The 24,488-nt window shown below is 42.8% G+C and overlaps 1 protein-coding gene across 1 annotated transcript in view; it reads left to right on the top strand.

Annotated features, from left to right (window-relative positions):
* Positions 1 to 23,963, top strand: part of nelfb (negative elongation factor complex member B) — a 32,469-nt gene extending 8,506 nt beyond the window's left edge. The window contains exons 5-13 of the mRNA XM_033048770.1: positions 1,023 to 1,208; positions 2,539 to 2,651; positions 4,032 to 4,134; positions 9,470 to 9,565; positions 11,017 to 11,159; positions 17,244 to 17,350; positions 18,300 to 18,441; positions 22,461 to 22,569; positions 23,009 to 23,963. Of these exons, the coding sequence (XP_032904661.1) occupies positions 1,023 to 1,208; positions 2,539 to 2,651; positions 4,032 to 4,134; positions 9,470 to 9,565; positions 11,017 to 11,159; positions 17,244 to 17,350; positions 18,300 to 18,441; positions 22,461 to 22,569; positions 23,009 to 23,149 (1,140 nt within the window). The 3' untranslated portion in view covers positions 23,150 to 23,963. The remainder of the gene's footprint in view (positions 1 to 1,022; positions 1,209 to 2,538; positions 2,652 to 4,031; positions 4,135 to 9,469; positions 9,566 to 11,016; positions 11,160 to 17,243; positions 17,351 to 18,299; positions 18,442 to 22,460; positions 22,570 to 23,008) is intronic.
* Positions 23,964 to 24,488: the final 525 nt, after the last annotated feature.

Here is a 24,488-nt window from a genome sequence, read left to right as displayed (position 1 = left end):
ATGTCTGGATCAGAAAGGAGCAAGTTCCAGAAATAATGGAGCACATTAGAGAGAATAAATCACAGGGAAGGATGGGTTCTATCCCACGGTGTTAAGGGAAGTAAGGGAGGAGATTGCCGGTGCTCTGGTGGAGATATCTGCACCTTCGTTAGCTACCAGTGAGCTACCAGAAAGCTGGATACCAGTAAAGTCATTTTCTTGTCCAAAAAAAGGAAGTATGGATAAGCCTGAAAACGACACCGATGAGTCTTGCATCTCTGATTGGAAGTTGTTGTTGAATATTCTAAGGGGCACGATTTATGTTAACTTGGATACACAGGGACTGATCAATCAACATGGTTTTGTGCAGAGGAGATAATATTTCACAAATCTGATTGAGTATTTTGGAGCGATAGCATAGAAGATTGCTGAAGGCTGAGAGGTAGAAATGGACTTTAGTAATGCTTTTGACAAGGTCCATATGGTAGACTAGTCCAGTTAGGGTGCAAGATATCAGGGAAACTGGATCCAAAATTGGCAGGTTTGCTCGCATTTGACTTTCTCTCGATTATTTGTAAAATGTATATGGTTAACTTCATTTCAGACTATTTATGTGACTTTGTATTATAGAGGTGTATAAAATCATGAAAGGAATAGATCGGGTAGATGCACATAGTCTCCTGCTCAGACTAGGGGAATCGAGGACCAGAGGACATAGGTTCAAGGTGAAGGGGAAAAGATTTAATAGGAATTTAAGGGTAACTTTTTCATGCAAAGGGTGGAGGGTGTATGGAACAAGCTGCCAGAGGAGGTAGTTGAGGCTGAGACTACCCCAACATATAAGACAAGGGTAGGGCAGGTTTGGAGGGATATGGACCAAACGTGGTCAGGTGGGATTAGTGTAGCTGGGACATGTTGTGGCCACACTCTATCACTCTATAACAGTCAATATATATATTCTAACATGTTAAGTTTAATTGAAGATGTGGAGAAAGCCTGTTGTTTGCAATGTTCTCATGTTTTTGTTTTCTTTCTGTGTATAGGTGGTTCAGAAATTAACCAATATGATTGGGAAAAATGTGAAGTTGTATGACATGGTGCTTCAGTTCCTACGGACTCTCTTCCTACGAACAAGAAATGTCCATTATTGCACGCTGCGGGCAGAACTCTTGATGTCTTTGCATGACCTGGATATCAGTGAAATATGTTCCGTGGATCCTTGCCACAAGGTGACATTGTAGAGGTTTATAAATTCATGAGTAGTGTAGAAAATGTGGATGGTTACAGTCTTTTTCCCCAGGGTAGAGGAGTCTCAGTCCAGAGGGCATAGATTCTGTGTGAGAGTAGAAATAGTTAAAGGAGACATGAGGGAGAAACCTTACACACAGACGGTACATGGATCGAACTGGCAGAGGAAGTGTCAGTGACAGGTACATAGAAACATAGAAAATAGGTGCAGGAGTAGGCCATTCGGCCCTTCGAGCCTGCACCGCCATTCAATATGATCATGGCTGATCATCCAACTCAGTATCCTGTACCTGCCTTCTCTCCATACCCCCTGATCACTTTAGCCACAAGGGCCACATCTAACTCCCTCTTAAATATAGCCAATGAACTGGCCTCAACTACTTTCTGTGGCAGAGAATTCCACAGAATCACCACTGTGTGAAATTTTCTTTTTTCTCATCTCGGTCCTAATAGACTTCCCCCTTATCCTTAAACTGTGACACCTTGTTCTGGACTTCCCCAACATTGGGAACAATCTTCTTACATCTAGCCTGTCCAACCCCTTAAGAATTTTGTAAGTTTCTATAGGATCCCCCCTCAATCTTCTAAATTCCAGCGAGTACAAGCCGAGTCTATCCAGTCTTTCTTCATATGAAAGTCCTGCCAGTCTGGTGAACCTTCTCTGAACTCCCTCTATGGCAAAGATTACAATATTTAAAAGATATTTGGTCAGGTACATGGAGAGGCAAGGTTTGGAGGAATATGGCTTCACAAAATAACATGTGCAGCCATCTCCCTTCTGCCTTTACAATTATGAAAACCCAGCTAATGCAGCACGGGAAAGTAAAGTGACTAACTGGCTATAATTGTTCCTGCGTTTTCTTGCCATGCCGCCTTGATGGTCTAATTCTGCAGCTTTAACATCTTATCTCCAGGAAAGGCTTCCAAATCAAGATGTTCCCTTAATGCTCTTGTAATTATTTCCGAAATCCTTCAGTGCGTTTGATATGGGGATATGTTCTCCACACTGTTATTGTATTAACTATTGCAACACAGGACATCTGCAGTTTTGCCTTTCAAAATTTGTGCCAGTTCATACCTGAATGTTTTAGGAAAAATGGACATAATAAAATAAAGCATGAAAATTATATTAATCCAAGGTATTATGGAAATGAGATTGCAATTTTGATTTTCATTACTTTAACAAACTTTCATGCTGTTTAATTTTGTTCAATGTTAATATCTTAAAAATAAAATAAAAAAATTCTGACTTGTAATTTAACAAATCTTGCAGCCATCAATGCCAAAACTAGTTGCCTTATTTCTTTGCAGTTTACCTGGTGCCTTGATGCTTGCATTAGAGAGAGATTTGTCGATGCCAAGAGAGCTCGCGAGTTGCAGGGTTTTTTGGATGGAGTTAAGAAGGGCCAGGAGCAGGTATTGGGGTGAGTACCATTTTATTGAACGTTTTCATTCCTTACATAGAATCCACAGAACATTTATAACACACAAGATTCAACCTTCTATGTCTCTGTCTAGTAAAATTGCCCATCCCACAATTTACAACTTTTATTCCTAATTGTCGTTTTCCACAACTTTGCCACATCTAACTGAATTGTGACAACTGCCATAAAAATGTCCAGCTGATACACACTCCACCTGGCCAGCTTCATTCCCCGAAATTAAAAACAAAATTGGTACACTACCGCCCAACCTCTTGCTGGGCTTTTGGATTCAGAGTTCTGATTCAAAGTTCTCCTGAATGACATTTAGCAATTGTAGGCTATCCAACTTTGACGTGGAGTGTTTCCCATTGGCAGAAATTCCGTCCTTCCTTCTTGCGATGGTTGTTGCCATCGATGTCCAAGACCGCCTTTCTTTTACATGATTGTTTTCCTTCAATCTTCTATGAGAACCCCTTGTTCTAATCCAGAACTCTCACGACTCCCACGTCAATCATTTCAAGTTGTCACTCATCCAATGGCTGAATAAACAAAATACAACTTCTATCCTTATGATTATCAGACTAGAGAGATCGTAATTATGTTGCCTGTCCACACTTTCTTTCTCGTTATATAATCTTCTGGAAGATGGCTGTTCCCAGGCACCATGTCTTAAAGCCACACTACATAACCTTGTAGCTTCAGCTCTCATAGAGGCCAATCATATGACCTATTTCAATGTGCTTCTTTGTTTTCATGGTTCAGCATTTCTCTCTCTACATAAATCCATCCTCCTAAAGCCTGACACACAGTGCTGGAACAACTCAGCGGGTCAGGCAGCATGTCTGGTGATCATGGATAAATGATGTTTTGGAACGGGACCCTTCTTCACTGGGCTTTGAATTCGGCTCCGTCCTTCTCGTGAGGGTTGATCCCGGGTTGTCGCCATCAATGTTATTGGACTTCTTCCAAAGGAAGCCTTTGTTTTAACCCAAGGCACCCACGTCTCTCATGTTGTCACTCATCCAAAGGGTTAGTAAACAAGGCACATCTTTTCTTATCAGACTGGTGAGATGATAATTCTGTTACCTGTCCACGCTTTCCACAGTCCACGCATTTGAGTTTGAAGAAGAGTCCCGACTCATAACCTCACCTCTACATGGTCTCCAGAGATGCTGCATGACCTGCTGAGGTACTCCAGCACTTTATGTATATTTTCATAAACCAGAATCTGCAGTTCCTTGTTTCTGCATTCCTCCCAAAGCCTGTCGGGATATTTGATGTGATATCACATAATATTGCTTGCTGCTCCTTTTGTTTATTATATGCATGTGGCCACTTGGATGTGGAATGCTTAGTTAGTTAACACTGTGTCTTTTGTAGTGACCTCTCCATGATCCTCTGTGACCCGTTTGCAATAAATACATTGGCTCTGAGTACTGTGAAGAACCTACAGGAGTTGGTCAGCCAGGATGCATTACCCAGAGTGAGTACTGTTTGTTTAAGAAGGAACTGCAGATGCTGGAAAATCTAAGGTAGACAAAAATGCTGGAGAAACTCAGCGGGTGAGGCAGCATCTATGGAGCGAAGGAAATAAGCAACGTTTCGGGTCGAAACCCTTCTTCAGACTGGCTTCTTTTTTGAAAACTGGTGTCTTGTCTCAGCCATGTTTCACTTCAACTTCATAATTTTAACACATATTTGTGCCCAGTTAGTTTCCTGAATAGATTTCAAAGGGGACGTTAGCCACATTTTGATATTTTAAATATTCTGAAACCTTCCAAGGGTAGCTTCTGACAAATTATAACGTGTAACTGGTCATTAAATAGTGTTCAATATTTGTCTGCTGCTACTGTAATGGCAGTAAATGATTAAAAAAGGCTAAATAGAGAATATATTTATAACATGACTTCATAGACAGAAAGAATATAAAAAGGTGACAGTACGAGGAATGCATGACTTCAGTATTGAGGGAGCATGGCCTCGTTAACCACTCAAATGAGACCATACAGGTAGAGATGAAAGCACAAACCTGCTAATGGTCAACGGGAGAAAATCGCAAACACGCAAACAGGCCCTTTGGCTCAATGCCCATGGCGACCAAAATGCCCCATCTACAATAGTCCTACCTGCCCGTATCCTTCTAAACCTTAGATAGATGCAACATGCTGGGGTAACTCAGCGGGACAGGCAGCATCTCTGGAGAGAAGGAATGGGTGACGTTTCAGGTCAAGGGTCTAGACTCGAAATGTCACCCATCCTTCTCTCCAGAGATGCTGCCTGTTCCGCTGAGTTACTCCAGCATTGATATTTGGTTTAAACCAGCATCTGCAGCCCCTTCCTACATATTCCTTCTAAACTTTCCTATCTATGTACCTGTCCAACACCTTGTAAATGTTGTTATAGTATCTGCCTCAACTACCTTCTCCGCCAGCTTCTTCCATGTAGCCACCCTCTGAGTGAAAATGTTGCTCCTCAGCTCCCTATTAAATCTTTCCCTCTCACCATAAACCTATGTCCCTGGTTTGTGATTCCCCTATTCTGGATAAGAGACTGTACATTTAACCTATCTATTCCCCTCATGATCTTATACACCTCTCTAAGATTGCCCCTCATCCTCCCTCTAGTCCAGGCAACATCCTCTGTACTTTCTGGCTTCAGAAATATCAGAGGTAATAAAACAGGGTTATAGTACAAAGGGGTTTCAACTTCTTGACTATTAACTGAGATTGTTTTAGAATATGTTTTAGATTGTTTTTCATATTTTTGAGGTGTATCCAGCAGAGCTTTTTAACGCAGTCAGTGGATAGATCAACAAGGAAAGAAACGTTACTGGACCTTATCTTAAGTAGTATAACTGGTTGGGTGACGGGAGAGTTCGTGGAGAAATATTTTGGAGATAGTAACCACAACCCCATATATTTCAAAGTTGTTATGGAAATCATAGCGATGAACCAGGGCAGCACGGTGGCGCAGCGGTAGATCTGCTGCCTTCCTGCGCCAGTATCCAGGGTTCAATCCTGACTACTGCTGTCTGTATGGAGTTTTTGTTCTGCCCGTGACTGCGTGGGCTTTCTCCGGATGCTTCTGTTTCCTCCCACACTCCAAAGGCGTACAGGTTTGTAGATTAATTAGGTTTGGTAAAGATTGTAAATTGTCCCTAGTGTGTAAGATAGTGCTAGTCTATGAGGATTGCTGGTCGGCACGGACTCAGTGGCCGAACGACCAGTTTCCGCGCTGTAGTTGGGGGAAGGCAAACGTCATGAACATTTGGGAGAATTTGGCAAAGATAGACTGGGAGCATCTGCTTGCAAGTTAGTCTACATGGGAATGGAAAACATTCAAAGGAGAAATAGTGAAGATTCAGGACCTGTAATGGTGAAAGCCACAGGTAACAATACAGGGAACACTGGATGTTGAAGGATATCAGGCATTGGATAAAGAGGCAAGAGGAAGCAGGGGGCAGATTTTGAGAATTATAGAGTACTAGACCAAGTGCAGACCCGTTCCCTACCCGTAGCCCCCATGGGAGACGTGGTCTTCCAACTCAAGCCGTTCCCGAACATAAGATTCCAGCACTCAGCAGTGCGGCTGTTTTTAAATGGCGTCTTTGAGGCGAGAGGCGGGCGCCAGCAGCCGTTATGGTCGCTGGCCAGCAAGAGGCGACAAAATGAGTGAGTGCGGGGGGGGGGGGGGGGGAAGGATTTTATTAAAAATGTGTACATAAACACGACGAAATTTAATCAGGAGTGGATACTTGGAATGAAAGTGAAATCTCTACCGAAATGGAAAAAATCTCGGCGTTTCTGCGTCTGGTGTTGGCGTAGCAACGAATCAAAGGCTGGCACCCACAAGACAGGCAGAAACGCATACACACACACAGTTTTAAATATAGATAAATAAAAAGTGTAGGGAGGCACTTAAAAATGAAATTGTGAGAGAAAGCAGAGTCAAGAAATATCTCTTCCATACAGCATTCAGCTAAATCCAATGAAGTTCCTTCAATTCTATTTGCAGGATAAAGATCAGCTACAGAACTGGGCAGAGAAATAGCAGATGGAGTTTAATCTGAGCAAGTGTAAGGTGTTGCCCATTCAGAAGGTCAAATGTAAGGGGAAGGGATACAGTTTGTGGCAAGACTCTTGACAACATTGATGTACAGGGGGATCTTGGGGTCCAGATCCATAGCTCTCTGAAAGTGGCAACACACGTAGATAAGATGGTAAATCTTGCTTTCATGGGTCAGGGCATTAAGTATACAATGCCCTCCATAATGTTTGGGACAAAGATCAATCATTTATTTATTTGCCTCTGTACTACACAATTTGAAATAGAAAATTCACATGTGGTTAAAGTGCATATTGTCAGATTTTAATAAAGGCCATTTTTACACATTTTGGTTTCATCATGTAGAAATTACAGCAGTCTTTATACATAGCCCCCCCCCCCCCCATTTCAAGGCACCATAATATTTGGGACACAGCAATGTCATGTAAATGAAAGTAGTCATGTTTAGTATTTTGTTGCATATCCTTTGCATGCAATGACTGCTTGAAGTCTGCGATTCATGGACATCACCAGTTGCTGGGTGTCTTCTCTGGTGATGCTCTGCCAGGCCTGTATTGCAGCCATTTTTAGCTTATGCTTGTTTTGGGAGCTAGTCCCCTTCAGTTTTCTCTTCAGCATATACAAGTCATGCTCAATTGGGTTCAGATCAGGTGATTGATTTGGCCACTCAAGAATTGACCATTTTTTAGCTTTGAAAAACTCCATTGTTGCTTTAGCAGTATGTTTGGGATCATTGTGTTCAAAAGGGAACTGCAGATGCTGGAATATCGAAGGTACACAAAATTGCTGGGGAAACTCAGCGGGTGCAGCAGCATCTATCAGCGTCTGAAGAAGGGTTTCGGCCCGAAACGTCGCCTATTTCCTTCGCTCCATAGATGCTGCTGCACCCGCTGAGTTTCACCAGCAATTTTGTGTACCTCCTGTTTGGGATCATTGTCTTGTTGTAGAATGAACAGCCAGCCAAATAGTTTTGAGGCATTTGATTGAACTTGAGCAGATAGGATGTATCTATACATTCCAGAATTCATTATGCTACTACCATCAGCAGTTGTATCATCAATGAAGATAAGTGAGCCAGTACCTTCAGCAGCCATACATGCCCAGGCCATAACACCCCCACCACCGTGTTTCACAGATGAGGTGGTATGCTTTGGATCTTAGGCAGTTTCTTCGCTCCTCCATACTTTGCTCTTGCTATAACTCTGATATAAGTTAATCTTCTTCTCATCTGTCCACAAAACCTTTTTCCAGAACTGTGGTTGCTCTTTTAAGTACTTCTTGGCAAACTGTAACCTGGCCATCCTATTTTTGCAGCTAACCAGTGGTTTGCATCTTGCAGTGTAGCCTCTGTATTTCTGTTCATGAAGTCTTCTGTGGACTGTGGTCATTGACAAATCCACATCTGACTCCTGAAGAGTGTTTCTGATCTGTCGGACATGTGTTTGGGGATTTTTCTTTATTATAGAGTGAATTCTTCTATCATAAACTGTGGAGGTCTTCCTTGGCCTGCCAGTCCCTTTGCGAGTAGTAAGCTCACCAGTGCTCTCTTTATTCTTAATGATGTTCCAAACAGTTAATTTTGGTAAGCCTAAGATTTGGCTGATGTCTTTAACAGTTTTTATTCTTGTTTCTCAGTCTCGTAATGGCTTCTTTGACTTTCATTGGCACAATTTTGGTCCTCATGTTGATAAACTGCAATAAAAGTTTATGGAGGGCACTGTAAGAGCCAGGAAGTCATGATACAGTTCTATAAGAATTGGTTAAACTTCATTTGGAATATTACGTGTATTTCTGGTCGGCCATGAAAGATGCGATGGCATTGGAGAGAATGAAGGCAATGTTTATCAGAATGTGCAGAGCAAGTGTTTTAACACTTTTCAATGAAGATAAATGAGCCATGCAGGGTGCCTGCAGTTCGCTGCTAGTGGAGGCAGATATGATTATCGCGTTTAAGAGACTTTTAGATCGGCACGTGGATGTGCAGGGAATGGATGAACATGGTTTAATGCGGAGGCAAATGAGATCAGTTTATCTTGGCATAATGATCAGCACTGACTTTGTGGGCTGTGGCCCTCTTCCTGTGCTCCATTGTTCTATGTTCTAAGTATATTATGGGAAAAAGAATAGATTAGTGGCACAGGGTAATCTGCTTGGAGCCAGAGTGTCTAGGTGAGGTACTAAATGAATACTTTTCATCCAAATATACAGACATTTAATTGGAGGATTCAGTGAAGGGACGTTCCAGTACAAGTCTCCATAAATAAAGACGAGGTTGTCAAAGCCAGCAGACCTGTCATTGTGTCAATAGCTCACAATTCCCTATCTATAATTTCAGAGGCATTTTTATCTTGAAATATAGACACTATGAAAACATCATTTTTACCCCATTATCAGAACATTTTTGATTATGAACATTTTTCATTTTTCCTGAGGATTTCATTGCTGTGTCGAGGGCAATAACTCCAGATTGAATTTTGTTTTTTTCTGACTCCCCCCCCCCCCTTTAACAAGCCATTCGTCTGTTTTAGTATCTCCTACCAAGCCATTTTTTGTCGATGGTAATGTAAAACCTTGAGGTGCTTTGCCGTGTTACAGTTATGATAAATATACAGGCTGTGGTGTAATAATACGTATACAAACAGAGGCCTGCGCTATTCCACGCTCTCTGCATGGTGCATAGTGTTCCCTAGTGTGTGATTTTGGTAGAATATTATCTAAAAAATAAAAATGTTGTAAATTGTGTAATTGATCAGGACAGTGCAGACCTTCTCCTCCTGCTGCGTATGCTGTCGTTGGGACAAGGGGCCTGGGATATGATCGACAGTCAGGTGTTCAAGGAACCAAAAATGGTAAGTTAGAAAATATAATCTATTGTGTAATGATATTTATTGCCAAGATTCACATTCTGATAGGTTACTGAAATTATTTGTGAGGAGTTAACTTGATCTAAAATATTAATTCCCATTTCTTCTGCTGTTTACTTCTATCAAACTGTACGGACTGCTTTGGATTTTCTTGAATGCTTAACATCTGCCTATAATATTTTAATGTTGAGGTCCTGAATGGTCACTAAAGTACCCTTTGGGCATGCCACATTATAGAATAAATTGGATAAACATGTTTTCTCCTTGATTGTATTTGTCCATTAAAGCAAAGATTAAAATAAGAAGAGATTTGCACATTCATTTGTTTTATAAAGTATTTTTATATATTTGTTTTGTAAACTAAATGTGAGTTATTAGTTGAAATCATAGATATAGGTCCTGGTAAAATCTTAGACTCTCTAAATTTGAGTGTTTAATAGACTGAAGCTGTATTGAAACAGTTTTTTAATTTGTAGGTTTAAAACATAGATCATGTCAACTACATTTGAGGCACAAAGAAAGGCTTGGTACAGGACCTATGCTAGTATCTTCAACAATGTGTATACAGTAAACCCTTGTGTCCATTATAGCCAAATGTCCACTATACCCAAGTAAGGGTTTGTTCCCCATTGACATTAGTGCCCGGGCCCCGGGTCAGAATCCTGATCCCCGTCACGGAGAGCCCTGTTGGACCTCCCTCACCCCTAGGAGGCTGCCCGGCACCACCTTGTCCAGCGCAACCTGGGAACGGCCATAACTGCTGCCCCTGCTGCTCATTCGCACGTTCAGATATTGAGTGCAAAATGGAAGGTCTGGGGCATTAACGTGGTGAGGAAACCCTAAACAATATTCCCACGACCAACTGCACGCCCGGAGTTCTGGATTGAAGGACATCGATCTTAAACGTTAACTCAGTTTCTCCTTCCAAAAACACTAACCTACTGAACCTACTGTGTGTTCTGTGTTCTTTTTAACAGCTAAAATATTATTTTTGTTACTGCAAGGTAAAATGACTAAAGGTAGTATGTTACGTTGTTTAATCGAGCAAAGAGTCGATGGAAGCACTTATGCACTTAAGCGATGGAATACCCTATCTATTCACTTTCTATGCCGTGTCAATTTAAACAGCCTCTGCAGTGTAACTAGCACCTGTGTTCTTAAAGAGACATCTTTAATATCTGCAATAACCAAAATCTGTTATAAAGAGGTCTGTAATAATAGACAATAGGTGCAGGAGTAGACCATTTGGCCCTTCGAGCCAGCACCGCCATTCAATATGATCTTGGTTGATCATCCCCAATCAGTAATCCGTTCCTGCCTTCTCCCCATATTCCCTGACTCCGCTATTTTAATGAGGGTTTACTGTACAATATTCACCGCCTGTAATATTTTATAATGGTTTCCAACCAGAAATTCTACCTGTGGTCCTTATGCAGGAGATAGAACTCATCACCAAATTCTTACCAAACCTAATGGCCTTTGTGGTAGATGATCACAGTTTCAACGTGGACCAAAAACTGCCAACGGAGGAGAAAGCTGCAAACTTGTACCCCACAAGTCTTCCAGAACCCTTTATCAAGTAGGTCTTTCTTACTCTGTTTCATCAAAAATACATGTATTATTTTTGTGATAACATTGGAAGCATTGCACAATATTTTCACACATATAAATTAAGAGCAGCACAAACAGGTGTGATTGTAACTGTGACAACATCTCTACTCAAGGTCCGTTTATCAGGAATATTACCAGTTCCCATAAAAAATATTTAAAGACTCTTCTCCCTCAAAGGTCATGGAAACAAGTTCCAGAAGCTCATTAACCCCTGAGAGAGAAAAAATCCAGTGTTCTCTGCCTTAACTGAGGATCATTTGTTTTTAAAAGTTAGCCGTAGATTCTGCTACAAGAGGAAACTTTATTTCCACATCCACCCAGTCAAGATCCCTAGGTATCTTGTATTCACTGTATTGCAATCAGATTGCTTGTCATTCTTCCAAATTCCATACAAGCGTAGCTGGCCAACCTGTCCTCGTAGGCCATGAAAGCGGCCCTTTGGCCCAACTTGTACATGCTGACCAAGATGCCCCATCTACACTAGCCCCACTAGTCTAATGTTTGGTCCGTAACGCTCTAAACCTTTCATATCGATGTACCTGTCCAAAGACTTTTAAATGTTGTTATAGTACCTGTCTCAATTACAGGGCTGCCAACTCTCACGCTTTGAGCGTGACTCTCACGCCCTCACGCTGATCAGAAATTTCTCATGCTCAGTGGTGAGAAATTTTGTGATCAACGAAAATTTCAAAACTCGGATAAACTGCATGGTCCGCGGGTGTTGGAGAGCAGGGGCTGCGGGAGGGATGGGAGCAGAACCAGCAGTGGGAACAGATGCGGGGAACCGGGACTTGCGAGTGTTTGCGGCGCTGTCGAGTGTTTGCGGGGCTGACGCTGCAGCTCTGGCCATGGAGCACTCCGGACAGTGCAAGAGTCCCGGGCCACGGAGCCGTCGGAAGCGTTGTGCCGCTGCCGCGAGAGTCTCCGTGCCGAAGGGACAGACTCTCAAAGGGAGGTGGAGAGAGAGAGAGGGGAAGGAGACAGGGAGACAGTGGGGGGAGAGAAGCGGGTGAGAGGAGAGAGAGGGGAGAGACAGAGGGGGTGTGAATAGAGAGAGAGAAGAGTGAGAGGTAGGGGAGAGTGAGGTGGGAGAGGGGGGGGGAGAGAGAGGGGTGAGGGAAGAGAGAGAATGGGAGAGAGGGGTGGTAAAAGAGAGAGATGGGGGGCAAAGAGAAAGAGGAGATAGAGACAGAGGAGAAAGAGAGAGGGGAGAGTGAGGTGGGAGGGAGAAATGGGGGGGAGAGAGGGGGGGGAGAGAGGGGAGAGTGTGTAGAGAGGGAGGGAGAAAGAGAGAGAGGAGGGAGAGAAGAGAGAGAGAGGAGGGGAGAGTTAGGGGAACTAGAGGAAAGAGGAGGGAGAGAGGGGAGGGGGGAGAGGAGAGGGAAGAGAGGGGGGTGGAGAGAGAGTGAGGGGGGAGAAAAGAGAGAGGGAAGGGGAGAGGGTGAGACGGGAGAGGAGGGGGAGGGGAGAGGGGGGTTGAGAGGAGAGAGAGGGATGAGAGTTAGGTGGGAGGGAGAGAGAGGGTAGAGAAAGAGAGGTGGAGAGAGAGGGATAGAGAGGCAGGGCTGCCAACTCCCATGCATTTCACCAAATTTTCACGCTGATCACAAATTTCTCTCGCTCTGTTGTGAGAAATTCTGTGATCAAAGAAAATTTCAAAACTCATATCAACTGCATGGGCCGCGGGTGTTGGAAGCGGAAGCAGAGGCGGGGACAGATGCGGACGGGGAGCGGGGCTGGAGAGTGTTTGCCGGGCTGGCGAGTCGCTCACTGCAGCTCCGGCCATGGAGCAGCCTCAGTGCAAGAGTCCCGGGCCGTCGGAGGCGTCGAAGCGTTGCGCCGCTGCCGTGAGAGTCTCTGTGCCGAATTCGCCCAGGTGACCGGCATGGATCAGGCTGCGGCTCGGTGCATCCTGGAGGACAACCAGTGGCTGCTGGAAGTAAGTACCAAGCACTGGGTAGATATGGTGGAAGATAGTGGACTTCAAATGGGGGTGGTTGGTGAAAGCATCCTGCTTGCCTGCTAGATTTTCACTTACTGTAACTGCAGGAAAAATGTTCCCGATGTTGGGGGCGTTCAGAACCATGGGTCCAAACAAACTTTCTTCACGCAGAGAGTTGTGAATCTGTGGAATTCCCTGCCACAGAAGGCAGTGCAGGCCAATTCACTGGATGTTTTCAAGAGAGAGTTACATTTAGTTCTTGGGGCTAACGACATCAAGGAATATGGGGAAAAAACAGGAAAGAGGTACTGATTTTAGATGAATAGCCATGATATTGAATGGCAGTGCTGGCTCGAAGGGCCGATGGCCTATTCCTGCACCTATTTTCTATGTTTCTATGCTTGAGTATATGGCAATAAAACTCGATCACTTGATTTTGAAGCATTCATGCATGGTGGAGGTATAATGTAGTCATAGAGTGATACAGTGTGAAAACAGGCCCTTCGGTGCAACTTGCCCACACCCGCTAACATGTCCCAGCTACGCCACCTGCTTTTGGTCCATACCTCCAAACCTGTCCTATCCATGTATCAATCTAACTTTTTCTTAAATGTTGGGATGGTCCCTGCCTCAACTACCTCCTCTGGCTGCTTGTTCCATACACCCATCACCCTTTGTGTGGATAAAGTTACCCCGTAAAAAGTTACCTCTTAAAAATACTTCATACAAAAAACATTGAAATCATACTTCTACAGTGCACTAAAACATGATTTTAATACATCAAATTTCAAAAAGTTCCTACCCTGGGAGGGGGAACACCCTTCTTCCACACCCTCTCCCCACTCGGTTGCTCCACTCCCTCACCGGGTACCCCCAAGGCCAGTGATCAGTGATCGCACAGCCTCCCCCCTTTCAAAAACGCTCCAATCCAATTTAAAGCATATATATTGCATTCAAGTGTAAGTTAAAAGACTCGCTACAGTATGCACTATATTGCACAATTTCAAGCTGAAAAATGCAAATGTTCCTTACCAATGGGAGGGGGACACCCTCCTTCCCCCCCCCCCCCCCCTTCCCGGTCGCTATGCTCCCTTAGGCTTGGTCTCTCGCAATTTCTCATTCCCAAATCTCACCCAATGTTGGCAGCCCTGCAATTACCTCCTCTGGCAGCTCGTTCCACACTACCCTTTGTGTGTAAAAGTTGCACCTTGGTTCCCTATCAAGTCAAGTCAAGTCAAGTAACATTTATTTATATAGCACATTTAAAAAACAACTCTCGTTGGCCAAAGTGCTTTACATTTGTTATACGAATAGTATAAACAAACAAACTACACATATATATACATATAGCCCTCGCTCAGTGGACGTCAGGAAAGGCTTGGGAGTATAGATAAGATTTTAGTCTTAACGTAAAGTAGTCGATGGAGGGGGCAGTTCTGATGGGAAGGGGGATGCTGTTCCACAGTCTAGGAGCTGCAACCGCTCTTTTCCCTCTCACCCGAAACCTATGTCCTCTGGTTCTTGATTCTCTTACCCTGGGTAAAAGACTGTATTTACCCTATCTATTTCCCCTCTAGACCTTGGCACACCTCTATAAGATCACATCTCATCCTACTGTGCTTCAAGGAATAAAGTCTTAGGAAAATTCCACATGTTTATTTGGTAAATGTTCTTGAAAATGCTTCTACTGCATTTAGTATCCTTGCTTAAATAGGGAGATCAATGCTGTATATGATATTCCAAGTGTAGGTTCACCATAACTGTACAACGCTGGTATTCCCCACCCCAGGAATAAACAGTAGCATTGTTAACTTTGCTAATTAGCTGCTTTACTGCGCCCTTGCCATTTGCCTATCCTGCACTAAGAAACCTAGACAAAATGCTTTTGTATTTCTGAGCTCTATATTGAGATAAAGTGGGGGTTTTTGTGTTTCTCTTCCAATTCCACTTTTTCCCCATTATACCCCATTTGCCACATATTTACCACTCACTAGGCATTTGTATGCCTATATAGTCTTCTCTTCACATTTATCCTTACTATCAATCTTGTGTCATCAGCAAACGTGGCAACCGGACCATCAGAGTTTTCACCCACGTTACTTACAAGGGTTGTAGAAAGTAAAGTCCCAAAGCTGATCCCGATATTGCGTGGCATTAAAATACGGTGGTGCAGTGGTAGAGTGGCCTTACAGCGCCAGAGACCCGGGTTCAATCCCGACTACGGGTGCTGTCTGTACGGAGTTTGTACCTTCTCCCCGTGACCGCGTGGGCTTTTCCCTGGTGCTCCGGTTTCCGCCCACACTCTAAAGACGTACAGGTTTGTAGGTTAATTAACTGTGGTTAAAATTGTAAAGTATCCCTAGTGTGTAGTGTGTGCTAATGTAACGGGGATCACTGGTCGACGTGAACTCGAAGGGCCAGTTTCCGTGCTGTATTTCTAAATTAAACTCTAAAACTAAATTAAAATGGCCATGCACTTTGAGCAGCAAAATACAGAGCACCTGGATCTTTGATAGTTTAAGAAACTAAATTGGTAAAAAGAAACTAGCAGAAATCCCACAATAGTAAAGGAGGAGAGAATCTTTTAACATAAATTTTGGAGAACAACAATTTTTAGATTTATAACACTAAAACTTGCTTTATCTCAAACAATGGTTATGTTTTTCCATTCACCGTTTTCCTAAATTTTCAAAACATTTAACAACCCCAAATTGGTTTAATCTCCTCTGTATCCTGAATAGAATCTGGGTACCCAGGTGGTGGAGGGAGTATATGCCAGTGTTGTAACTATGCTGGAACAGTGTGGCTGGAGTAGTGGCTGATTCAAGAGTGCAAATCTTCATTTCTTCACTTGCTCTATATCCAGTGCTCCAAGCTGCTCCATGGGATCACACAGAGTATACTGAATTGGCAGAGATGAGATTTTGTGATGGTCAGCTTTCCGGAGGAAGCCGAGACGGATTATCTACTCAGCACTTCAGACTGAAGCTACTTGAGCTTTGTCATGGACTCAATGCTGGACCCTGCCATTGTTAAAGACTGGGATGGATTTGGAAGCCCATTCAATAGCCCACACAATTTACAACCAGACGTGACACAGGGCCGAACAGTGGTTCAACGATAGAGTTGCTGCCTCACAGTGGTAGCCACCCAGGTTCGATCCAGAATATGGTGCTGTCTGTACGGAGTTTGTATGACTTGCGTGGGTTTTCTCTGGGGGATCCAGTTTCCTCCCACACTGCAAAGAAGTACAGGTTTGCAGGCTAATTGGTTTGGTACAAATGTACATTGTCCCTAGTTTGTAGGATAGTGTTAGTGTGCGGGGATTGCTGGTCGGTGCGGACTCTGGTTTCTGCGCTGTATCTCTAAACTAAGACTGCAGAGTTGGGGTTTGATTATTGCTTGCCATTGTCATAAATGAAAGATATGCAAAAAGTAACGATGATGAAGGAAAGGTGGAGCCCACAATGGATATTGTTGGCTGTGGGCTAGGTGATTATACAGACAGTGAAACTCAACAGGACAACAATGAAACTAGTACGACTAGGGTGGGGGAGGAACGGAGACAGAGTGAATGCAAGGGTTACTTGAAATTAGAGAAATCAATATACCGCTGGGTTGTAAGCTGCTCAAGTGAAATAAGAGGTGCTGTTTCTCCAATCTCTTCCAACTCTAACAGTGGAGGAGGCCTAGGACAGAAAGGTCAGTGTGGGAACAGGAAGGGGAATAAAAGTGTTTGGCAACCGGGAGATCGGGTAGACCAAGGCAGACTAAGCGAAGGTGTTCAACAAAACCATCGGCCAGTCTCTGAAACATTGGTCTCGCCGATATATTGGAGTCCACACCTGGAACAGCAGATACATAGTCTATTGTGTTCATACTGCAAAAATGTGAGTATTGGCTTTGCTGTTATTGGAACCAGTGTGTGGTTGCAGTTAACAATAAATATATTGTGAGCACAAATATTTAAAACAAATTTGAAAGAATTTCAAATGAAGGTGACAACAGTGAGACATTTTAAATAAAATTAATGTTGCAGCAGATGAAGACAACAATCTAATAAAAATAGCTGGATATCAAATGTAGATTACATGTTTATTCCATTCTTAGGTTCATTCAGGAGAATCGTGTAGCTTGTGAAATCGCATTGTACTATGTCCTGCACATCACGAAGCAGAGGAATAAGAATGCCATTCTACGATTACTGCCTTCCTTGGGTGAGTATCTGCGTAAACAACAGGACAATTATTTCAGGGGAATATTTGCTAAAATATTTTACCACTTCTGCTTTATCTCTTCATTTTATTGCCATGGTTCTGAGCAATCCTGGGTTTGTGTGTTATAGAGTTAAAGGATGGACCCAGCCCCTCGGCCCACCTTATCAATGCCGACCAAGTTGACGTTCTGCGCTCGTCTCATGTGCCTGCCTATGGCCCGTATCCCAATAAACCTTTCCTAACCATATAGCAGAGACATTTGGACAGATATGTTTCAGAGAGGCATAAGTGTACCATAGCCTAGTAGCTACGTTACTGGATTAGCAGCCAGGGTACTGGACCATGGATGCAAGAACGTGTGTTCTGATTCACCTTTGACCAACTGGATTTCCACCCGATGCTCTGTTTTTCTCCCACATAGGATAGTTGGACATGGATTGCCAGTGTGAATTACTCCCATCATGGTAGAATCTGGGGGGAGGGAGATGATGGAATGTGGACAAAACAAAATGAGATTTTTGTAATCACGAGGAACTGTAGATGCGATACCTTCATTACTGAGAACTGGTCCTGTTCAGAGAGTTGTTGTTCGTTGGTTTTGCGTAGGACCCATGATAGCTTGTCAGCTATGTGCATGTCCTTGCCTTTTTTATAGACAATGGTGAAATCAAACCGCTGCAGTTGTATCATCATTCGTTATAGGCGGGCCGGAGCAGCGTGGATGGGTTTATTCAAGATAGTGATCTTGATGTAGGAAATAACCGATCTACATTCACTATGTACTTCCCATTGATGAAATTCACAGAAAGACTTGAATTTGTTTTATATAACTGAGGCAATATTTCTAATCAGTGTTTTGTATCTTTAGATTCTCTTTCGTGATATTGAAAATCCTGTTTTAAAAATCGTTGAATCTGGGCGTTTAAATGTGCTTTTTATTTCATTGCAGTGGAAACGTACAACAGCATGGCATTTAGCGATATTTTCTTGCACCTCTTCACAAGTCATCTAACACTGTTGACAGAGGAATTTGCTGCAGAAGACTTCTGCATTGCTCTTTTTGATGGTTTCATCCTTACAACCTTCTCCAGGTAAAAATAAGTCAAAAATATGCGTCACGTTCTTTGAAAGAATATTTTGAAATTAGGACTGAACACCGAACAATTAGCACACTTTATATTTTTGTAAAATTGAAACTGTTTAGGCGTGTGTTCAATTTGAATATGTTCCCGAAGTTAATTCCAAAAGTAGAGTTAATTAGATGTTCTTGAAAACATTTCTGACTGAGGGAGAGAATATTGGGACAGAAAATCAATGCTTATCCAAGTCTCACTTTTAACTTGTATCTAATTACACGTTGGAATAGTTATTATAATGGGTAATAGTATAACTATTGGAATAGTTAAGTTGAGTTCTCTAAAGTATAAAATATCCTGGGAATTTAGGACAGTCGTTTCACTGTGTTGTAAATTTCTAATTCTTGCTAGTCGGATTTATTCTTGGAGTCAACGCCCATTTGCGAAGCTTCCATCTTCTAACATCAGATATTTTCTATGAGATGTTTTGAGTTCAGCCAGTGATTACTGTTTAATCTCCAATTTAACATAACCCGATAAATCAAGGACCAGGATGTCTGTTTCTGGAGAAAATGTTGATTTTTAACCAGTCAACAAATAAAATATGACAAAAGTATCAAACAAAATAACTGTTAAAGCAATGGGATACTTGTACGAGTAGCAGGGGTTTTTAACTTTCTGAATAATGAATGGAATTGCCTTAGTACAAGGTGGGGAAGAAATTTAAAAAATGCAATTAAGAATATTTTCTGAAGCAGAATGTAGTGGGAATGTAGTCGTTCTTGGGAAGAGGCTGTACTTGACCCATTCTTCGACAAGAGGATGGGCAAGTGATCGCCAAATCTGTGGAGGAACCATTTTGTGACAATGGGCATAATTTGGTAAGCTTCACGGTGGCCATGGACAAATGCATGGTAATACATTTAGGGAGGTCAAGTGTAAGAAGAAAGTACACGGTAAATGGCAGCAGCGTTGAGAGCATTGATGTACAGAGTGATCTTGGGATTCATGTCCATGGCTCCATGAAAGTGGCAGCACAAGTAGACAGGGTGTTGAAGAAGGTGTATAGCATGCCACACTAGAGGAAGGATGTGATACCATTGGAGAAGATGTTCAGAGGAGTTTTACCTGGATGACGGGACTGTCATATGCTGAGAGAATGGAGCAGCTGGGCTTGTACACTCTGGAGTTTAGGATGAGAGGGCATCTTATTGAAACATATAAGATTGTTAAGGGTTTGGACACGCTAGAGGCAGGAAACATATTCCCGATGTTGGGAGAGTCCAGAACCAGGGGCCACAGTTTAAGAATAAGGGGTAAGCCATTTAGAACGGAGACGAGGAAACACTTTTTCTCAGAGTTGTGAGTCTGTGGAATTCTCTGCCTCAGAGGGTGGTGGAGGCAGGTTCTCTGGATACTTTCAAGAGAGAGCTAGATAGGGCTCTTAACAATAGTGGAATCAGGAGATATGGGGAGAAGGTAGGAATGGGGTACTGATTGGGGATGATCAGCCATGATCACATTGAATGGCGGTGCTGGCTCGAAGGGCTGAATGGTTTACTCCTGCATCTATTGTCTATTACCAGGAAGTTTTCTAGATTGGAGAGTATTAGCTATATGGAGAGATTGAACAAACTTGGGATTGTTTTTTCAAGCACATTGGAAGCTGAGGGGCGATCTTATCTATATACTTTTAATACTCTGTGTGTGTGGGTGTATGTCGTTTTGCCTTTGATTCTTTACTCCGCGAAAACCAGACGCAAAAACGCCGAGATTTTTACCATTTCGCTAGCGATTTTACTTTTACATTCGCAAATCCACTCATTAAATTTAGTCATTTTTCTGTACACATTTTTAATAAAATCCTTTCCTCCCCCCCCACTCCCTCACCCGGCTCTCCTCCACTTCCCCCCTCCCCCCCCCCCCGGCCTGGCTCTGTCACGATGGTGGAAGCCACAGATCGGCTGGTCCCCACGCTGCTTTTCGCCGTTCTCGCTGGCGGCCTGCAGGCTCACTCGGGATCATGCACGCCCGCCCACTCCACCCTCCCCGTACACAGGGTCTGAAGCGCCGAGGATGCGAGGCCATGGAGCTGAGGCTCACTCTGAGGCCAACGGCTGCTGGGCGGCCCTACCCCTCTCCTCCCTCCATTCTTAATATACTATCAATGCGGGTGGTTAGTGTGTGTGCGTGAGAGGTTGGTTAGTGTGTGTGTGACGCCTCAGGCCGCCCCCTCCCCTCGCAACCGCGTGTTGCGGGAACAGACCCAACGGGTCTGCACTTGGTCTAGTAAAGTATATAAAATTATGAGCTGCATAGATAGACGCTCAGTGTTTATTCCCAGAGTGGAAATGTCAAATACTGGAGCACATAATTGAGAGTGGGAAGTTGACAGCAGCTTGACAAGGCAGATTTTATACAAAGAATGTGGTAGGTGTATGAAGTCCACTGTCAGGGCTGCTGTTAGAAGTAGATATAATAGCAACATTTAAGAGGAATTTAGACAGACACGTGAACAGGCAATGAATAGAGGAATATGGACCATGAGCAGGCAGGTGGGATATGGTAGATTGGTTTTGTGGTAGCACAAATATGCTGGGATGAAGTGTCTCTTCCTGGGCTGTTCCATGTTCTATGGAAACAGACAACATTGGTCCTCGAGTTAAGATCCTGAACCATAGTCCTAGAATCATGCAGTGCTGTATGCCTATCTGTGACGCACTTTCAAGGAACTATGTACCAGCACTCTTAAATCCCTCTGCTCTACAATACTGCAGAGCCCTGCCATTCATACTGTAGGTCCTGCATTGATTTAATTCAACACCTCACAAAATCAACACCTCACACTTATCTACATTAACTGCCTTAACCATTCCTTGGCCCAATTGATCATTTTGGATGACCATCTTCACTATCTACAATACCAACCACTTTAGTGTCATCTCTTAACCTCCTATCGTGCCTTGTGGATTTATATCCAAGTCATTGATATAAACCACAAACGGAAAAGGGCCTGAGGCACACCATTAGTCACAGACCTACAGTCTGAAAAATAACCTTCCGCCATCACCCTTTGCTTCCTTCCACAAAGCCAATTTTCTATCCAGTCGGCTAGCTCTCAGTGGGTACCATGTCATCTAATATGAGTGTTGAAACATTCCTTTCCATGCATTTGGATGTTCATGCTCTTCAGGTCTAATTCAATCAGATGTGCCTGGAGTATGATGCATCCTTGGCCGGGTGTACACAAACTCCTCCATATATAGGTAGACAAACGTGCTGGAGAAACTTAGCGGGTGCAGCAGTGTCTATGGAGCCAAGGAAATAGGCAACGTTCCGAAACGTTGCCTATTTCCTTGGCTCCATCGATGCTGCTGCACCCGCTGAGTTTCTCCAGCAGTTTTGTCTACTTTCGATTTTCAAGCATCCGCAGTTCCTTCTTAAACACTCCCCCATATATAACCGGTGGCCACAAATTGGGATCATTAGCTAGTTCACTAGCTAGTGTTTGTACACACACTAGCTGCTCGATAAAGTGCCTGTTCAAACAGGTTTGAGAGGATCTTCATATCCACCTCAACTGGTAATTTTACTGGAAGATATTGTTCTGCTGACAATGCTGGAAGATCCTGTAACTTTCCTGACAATTTTGCACACTTCCCTCTATGACCAGAATGAGTGGAGATTCAAGTGAAAGCAGGTACATGATTCCTTGAAAGTGGTGTCACAGGTAGACTTTCATCAAATTGCCCTTCATAAGTCAGGATATTGAGTATAGAATTTGGGATGTTATGTTACAGTGTGCAAGACATTGGTGAGGCTGCATTTGGAGTATTGTTTTGGTGAACCTGGTGAAGACATGCAGCCTGACATGCTGAGTTACTCCAGCACTTTGTGTCCTTTCCCACACTTCAGTTGGGCATGAGGTTCCATGATTTAGACCTAGTGATGATGAAAGACCATTCCTAACCGGGGGGATAAGGCTTTTTCTAATTCACTGTAATGGTACCATACTGACTCTCATTCCATCACAGTAAAGAAAACGTCCACAGGCATGTCCTACGCCTGCTACTGCATCTTCACCATAAGGTGGTTCCTTCAAAGATGATCTCTCTGCAGAAGGCACTGGAACCCACCAAACAGGTGAGGCCTTTACTTCAATAAGTGTAGCATAATGCAAGGAGTAATACCATGAAACAAGATAGGATTAGTTTCATGAGTCATTCCATTTCCCACTAAGGACTGGTAATACCAGAGCAATCAGCTTAAAGCCTGATTACTGTCTTGTCTGCACTTGGTTCATTCAGCACTAAATGATAGTCACATAATAGCAAGACCTTTTCTTCAAGACTAACGACAGACAAAGAAAGATGATGCGGACATTTATATACAATTTCACCGAAGTGATTGAAAGTTTTGAAAGAGAATGCAAGTATAAATTAGGGCAAGTAATGCTCTTAACTGGAACCATCAACTTGATGGTGGAGGTGGGATCATTTAGTTGGGGGGAATGAGTTTCAAAAGGGAAGTGATTGACCTTGTTACAATAAAGTGAATGTTTCCCCTGACACTTTCCTTCCAGAGCACTGACGCAGTGAAGGAATTACATAATCAACTTACTGAAAAGATTGAGTGTCTTAAGCAGAGTCCTACGCAAATGGCGGAGACTCCACCACTGGAACTACCATTACGGACAGTGTCTGCACCGGCTGCTGCCATCTGATGGATCCAGATCACCATTATGATTGAAGTATTACTGTGCTTTAGAGATTAATATCTACTCATTGTTTTAAGAAGAATCGTGAGGCACAGAAATTGCACACTGTTCAATTAGTTCATTCTTTGTAGATTCATAAATATTAGTGTTAAATAGTACGTGAATAATTAACATGTGTTACGTCTACTTGTCATAAATTGTTCCATTGGACTCAGAATTACCTGTTGGATGCAGCTGTGCCTTTCATAATCTGGAGCAAAAGAGAATAACTTTGCAGTAATATGTTCATATCATCGTCAATGACAGTTTATCGGACGGTAGCTATGTCACTGAAGGTCATTATTATTGAAATATTGGTGACACATTTTTGAATGCTTTATTATTTATGCTGACATTTCCTTTCACATTTTTTTGGTTTATATAATCTTAATTTATCCATCGTGAGCAGACCAGAGGAGTAGCTGGTTACAAAGGAAGAAACAATATATTTTTGTGAACCAAACTTCAGATTTACACGTTTTTTTAAATGTAATTTTATCAAATGGCCACTGTAATTTTGTTTTAAAACTCCCTGAGCGGTATCACTGTCATGATTATAGCAGTAAAGTGAGAAATATTGTGGAATCTACTGCATTACCGAAACATAATGATTTCAAAGTAAAAGATTACTTTGCAGATAATTGTAAATTGGTGTTTCAACACAGTCAACTGAAAATGTGCTCCAGATAATTAATTTCTTATTCAACAAAGCAACAAGGTAGGTGCTAAGAACTTTGAAATATGTTTATAAAAAAATAAAGGGAAATTTTTTTTGAATATATGTCACATGTATGTTGCTTGCTGACTTGCCACCGGGTGGCGCCATCATAGTGGTAGCCTCTCCTTTATGTTATTTTTAGTGTGTCTAAAAGTATATTCTAAATGTTTCTTAGTCTTTTTTTATGTAAAATGGATGAAGGGGTGCCAGTAGATGTAGTGTATCTAGACTTTCAGAAAGCCTTTGATAAAGTCCCGCACGGGAGACTGGTGACTAAAATTAGAGCGAATGGTAGGGTGTTGACATGGATAGAAAATTGGTTGGCAGACTAGAAGCAAAGAGTAGGAGTGAACGGGTCCTTTTCAGAATGGCAGGCAGTGGCGCGTGGAGTGCCGCAAGGCTCGGTGTTGTGGCTGCAACTGTTTACCATATATTAATGATTTGGAAGAGGGAATTAGGAGCAACACTAGCAAGTTTGCGGATGACACAAAGCTGGGTGGCAGTGTGAACTGTGAAGAGGATGTTAGGAGGTTGCAGGGTGACCTGGACAGGTTGAGTGAGTGGGCAGATGTGTGGCAGATGCAGTAT

This window comes from Amblyraja radiata, chromosome 32 (assembly GCF_010909765.2).
Source record: "Amblyraja radiata isolate CabotCenter1 chromosome 32, sAmbRad1.1.pri, whole genome shotgun sequence".
NCBI lineage: Eukaryota > Metazoa > Chordata > Chondrichthyes > Rajiformes > Rajidae > Amblyraja > Amblyraja radiata.
This window is presented reverse-complemented; position numbering and strand designations above follow the sequence as displayed.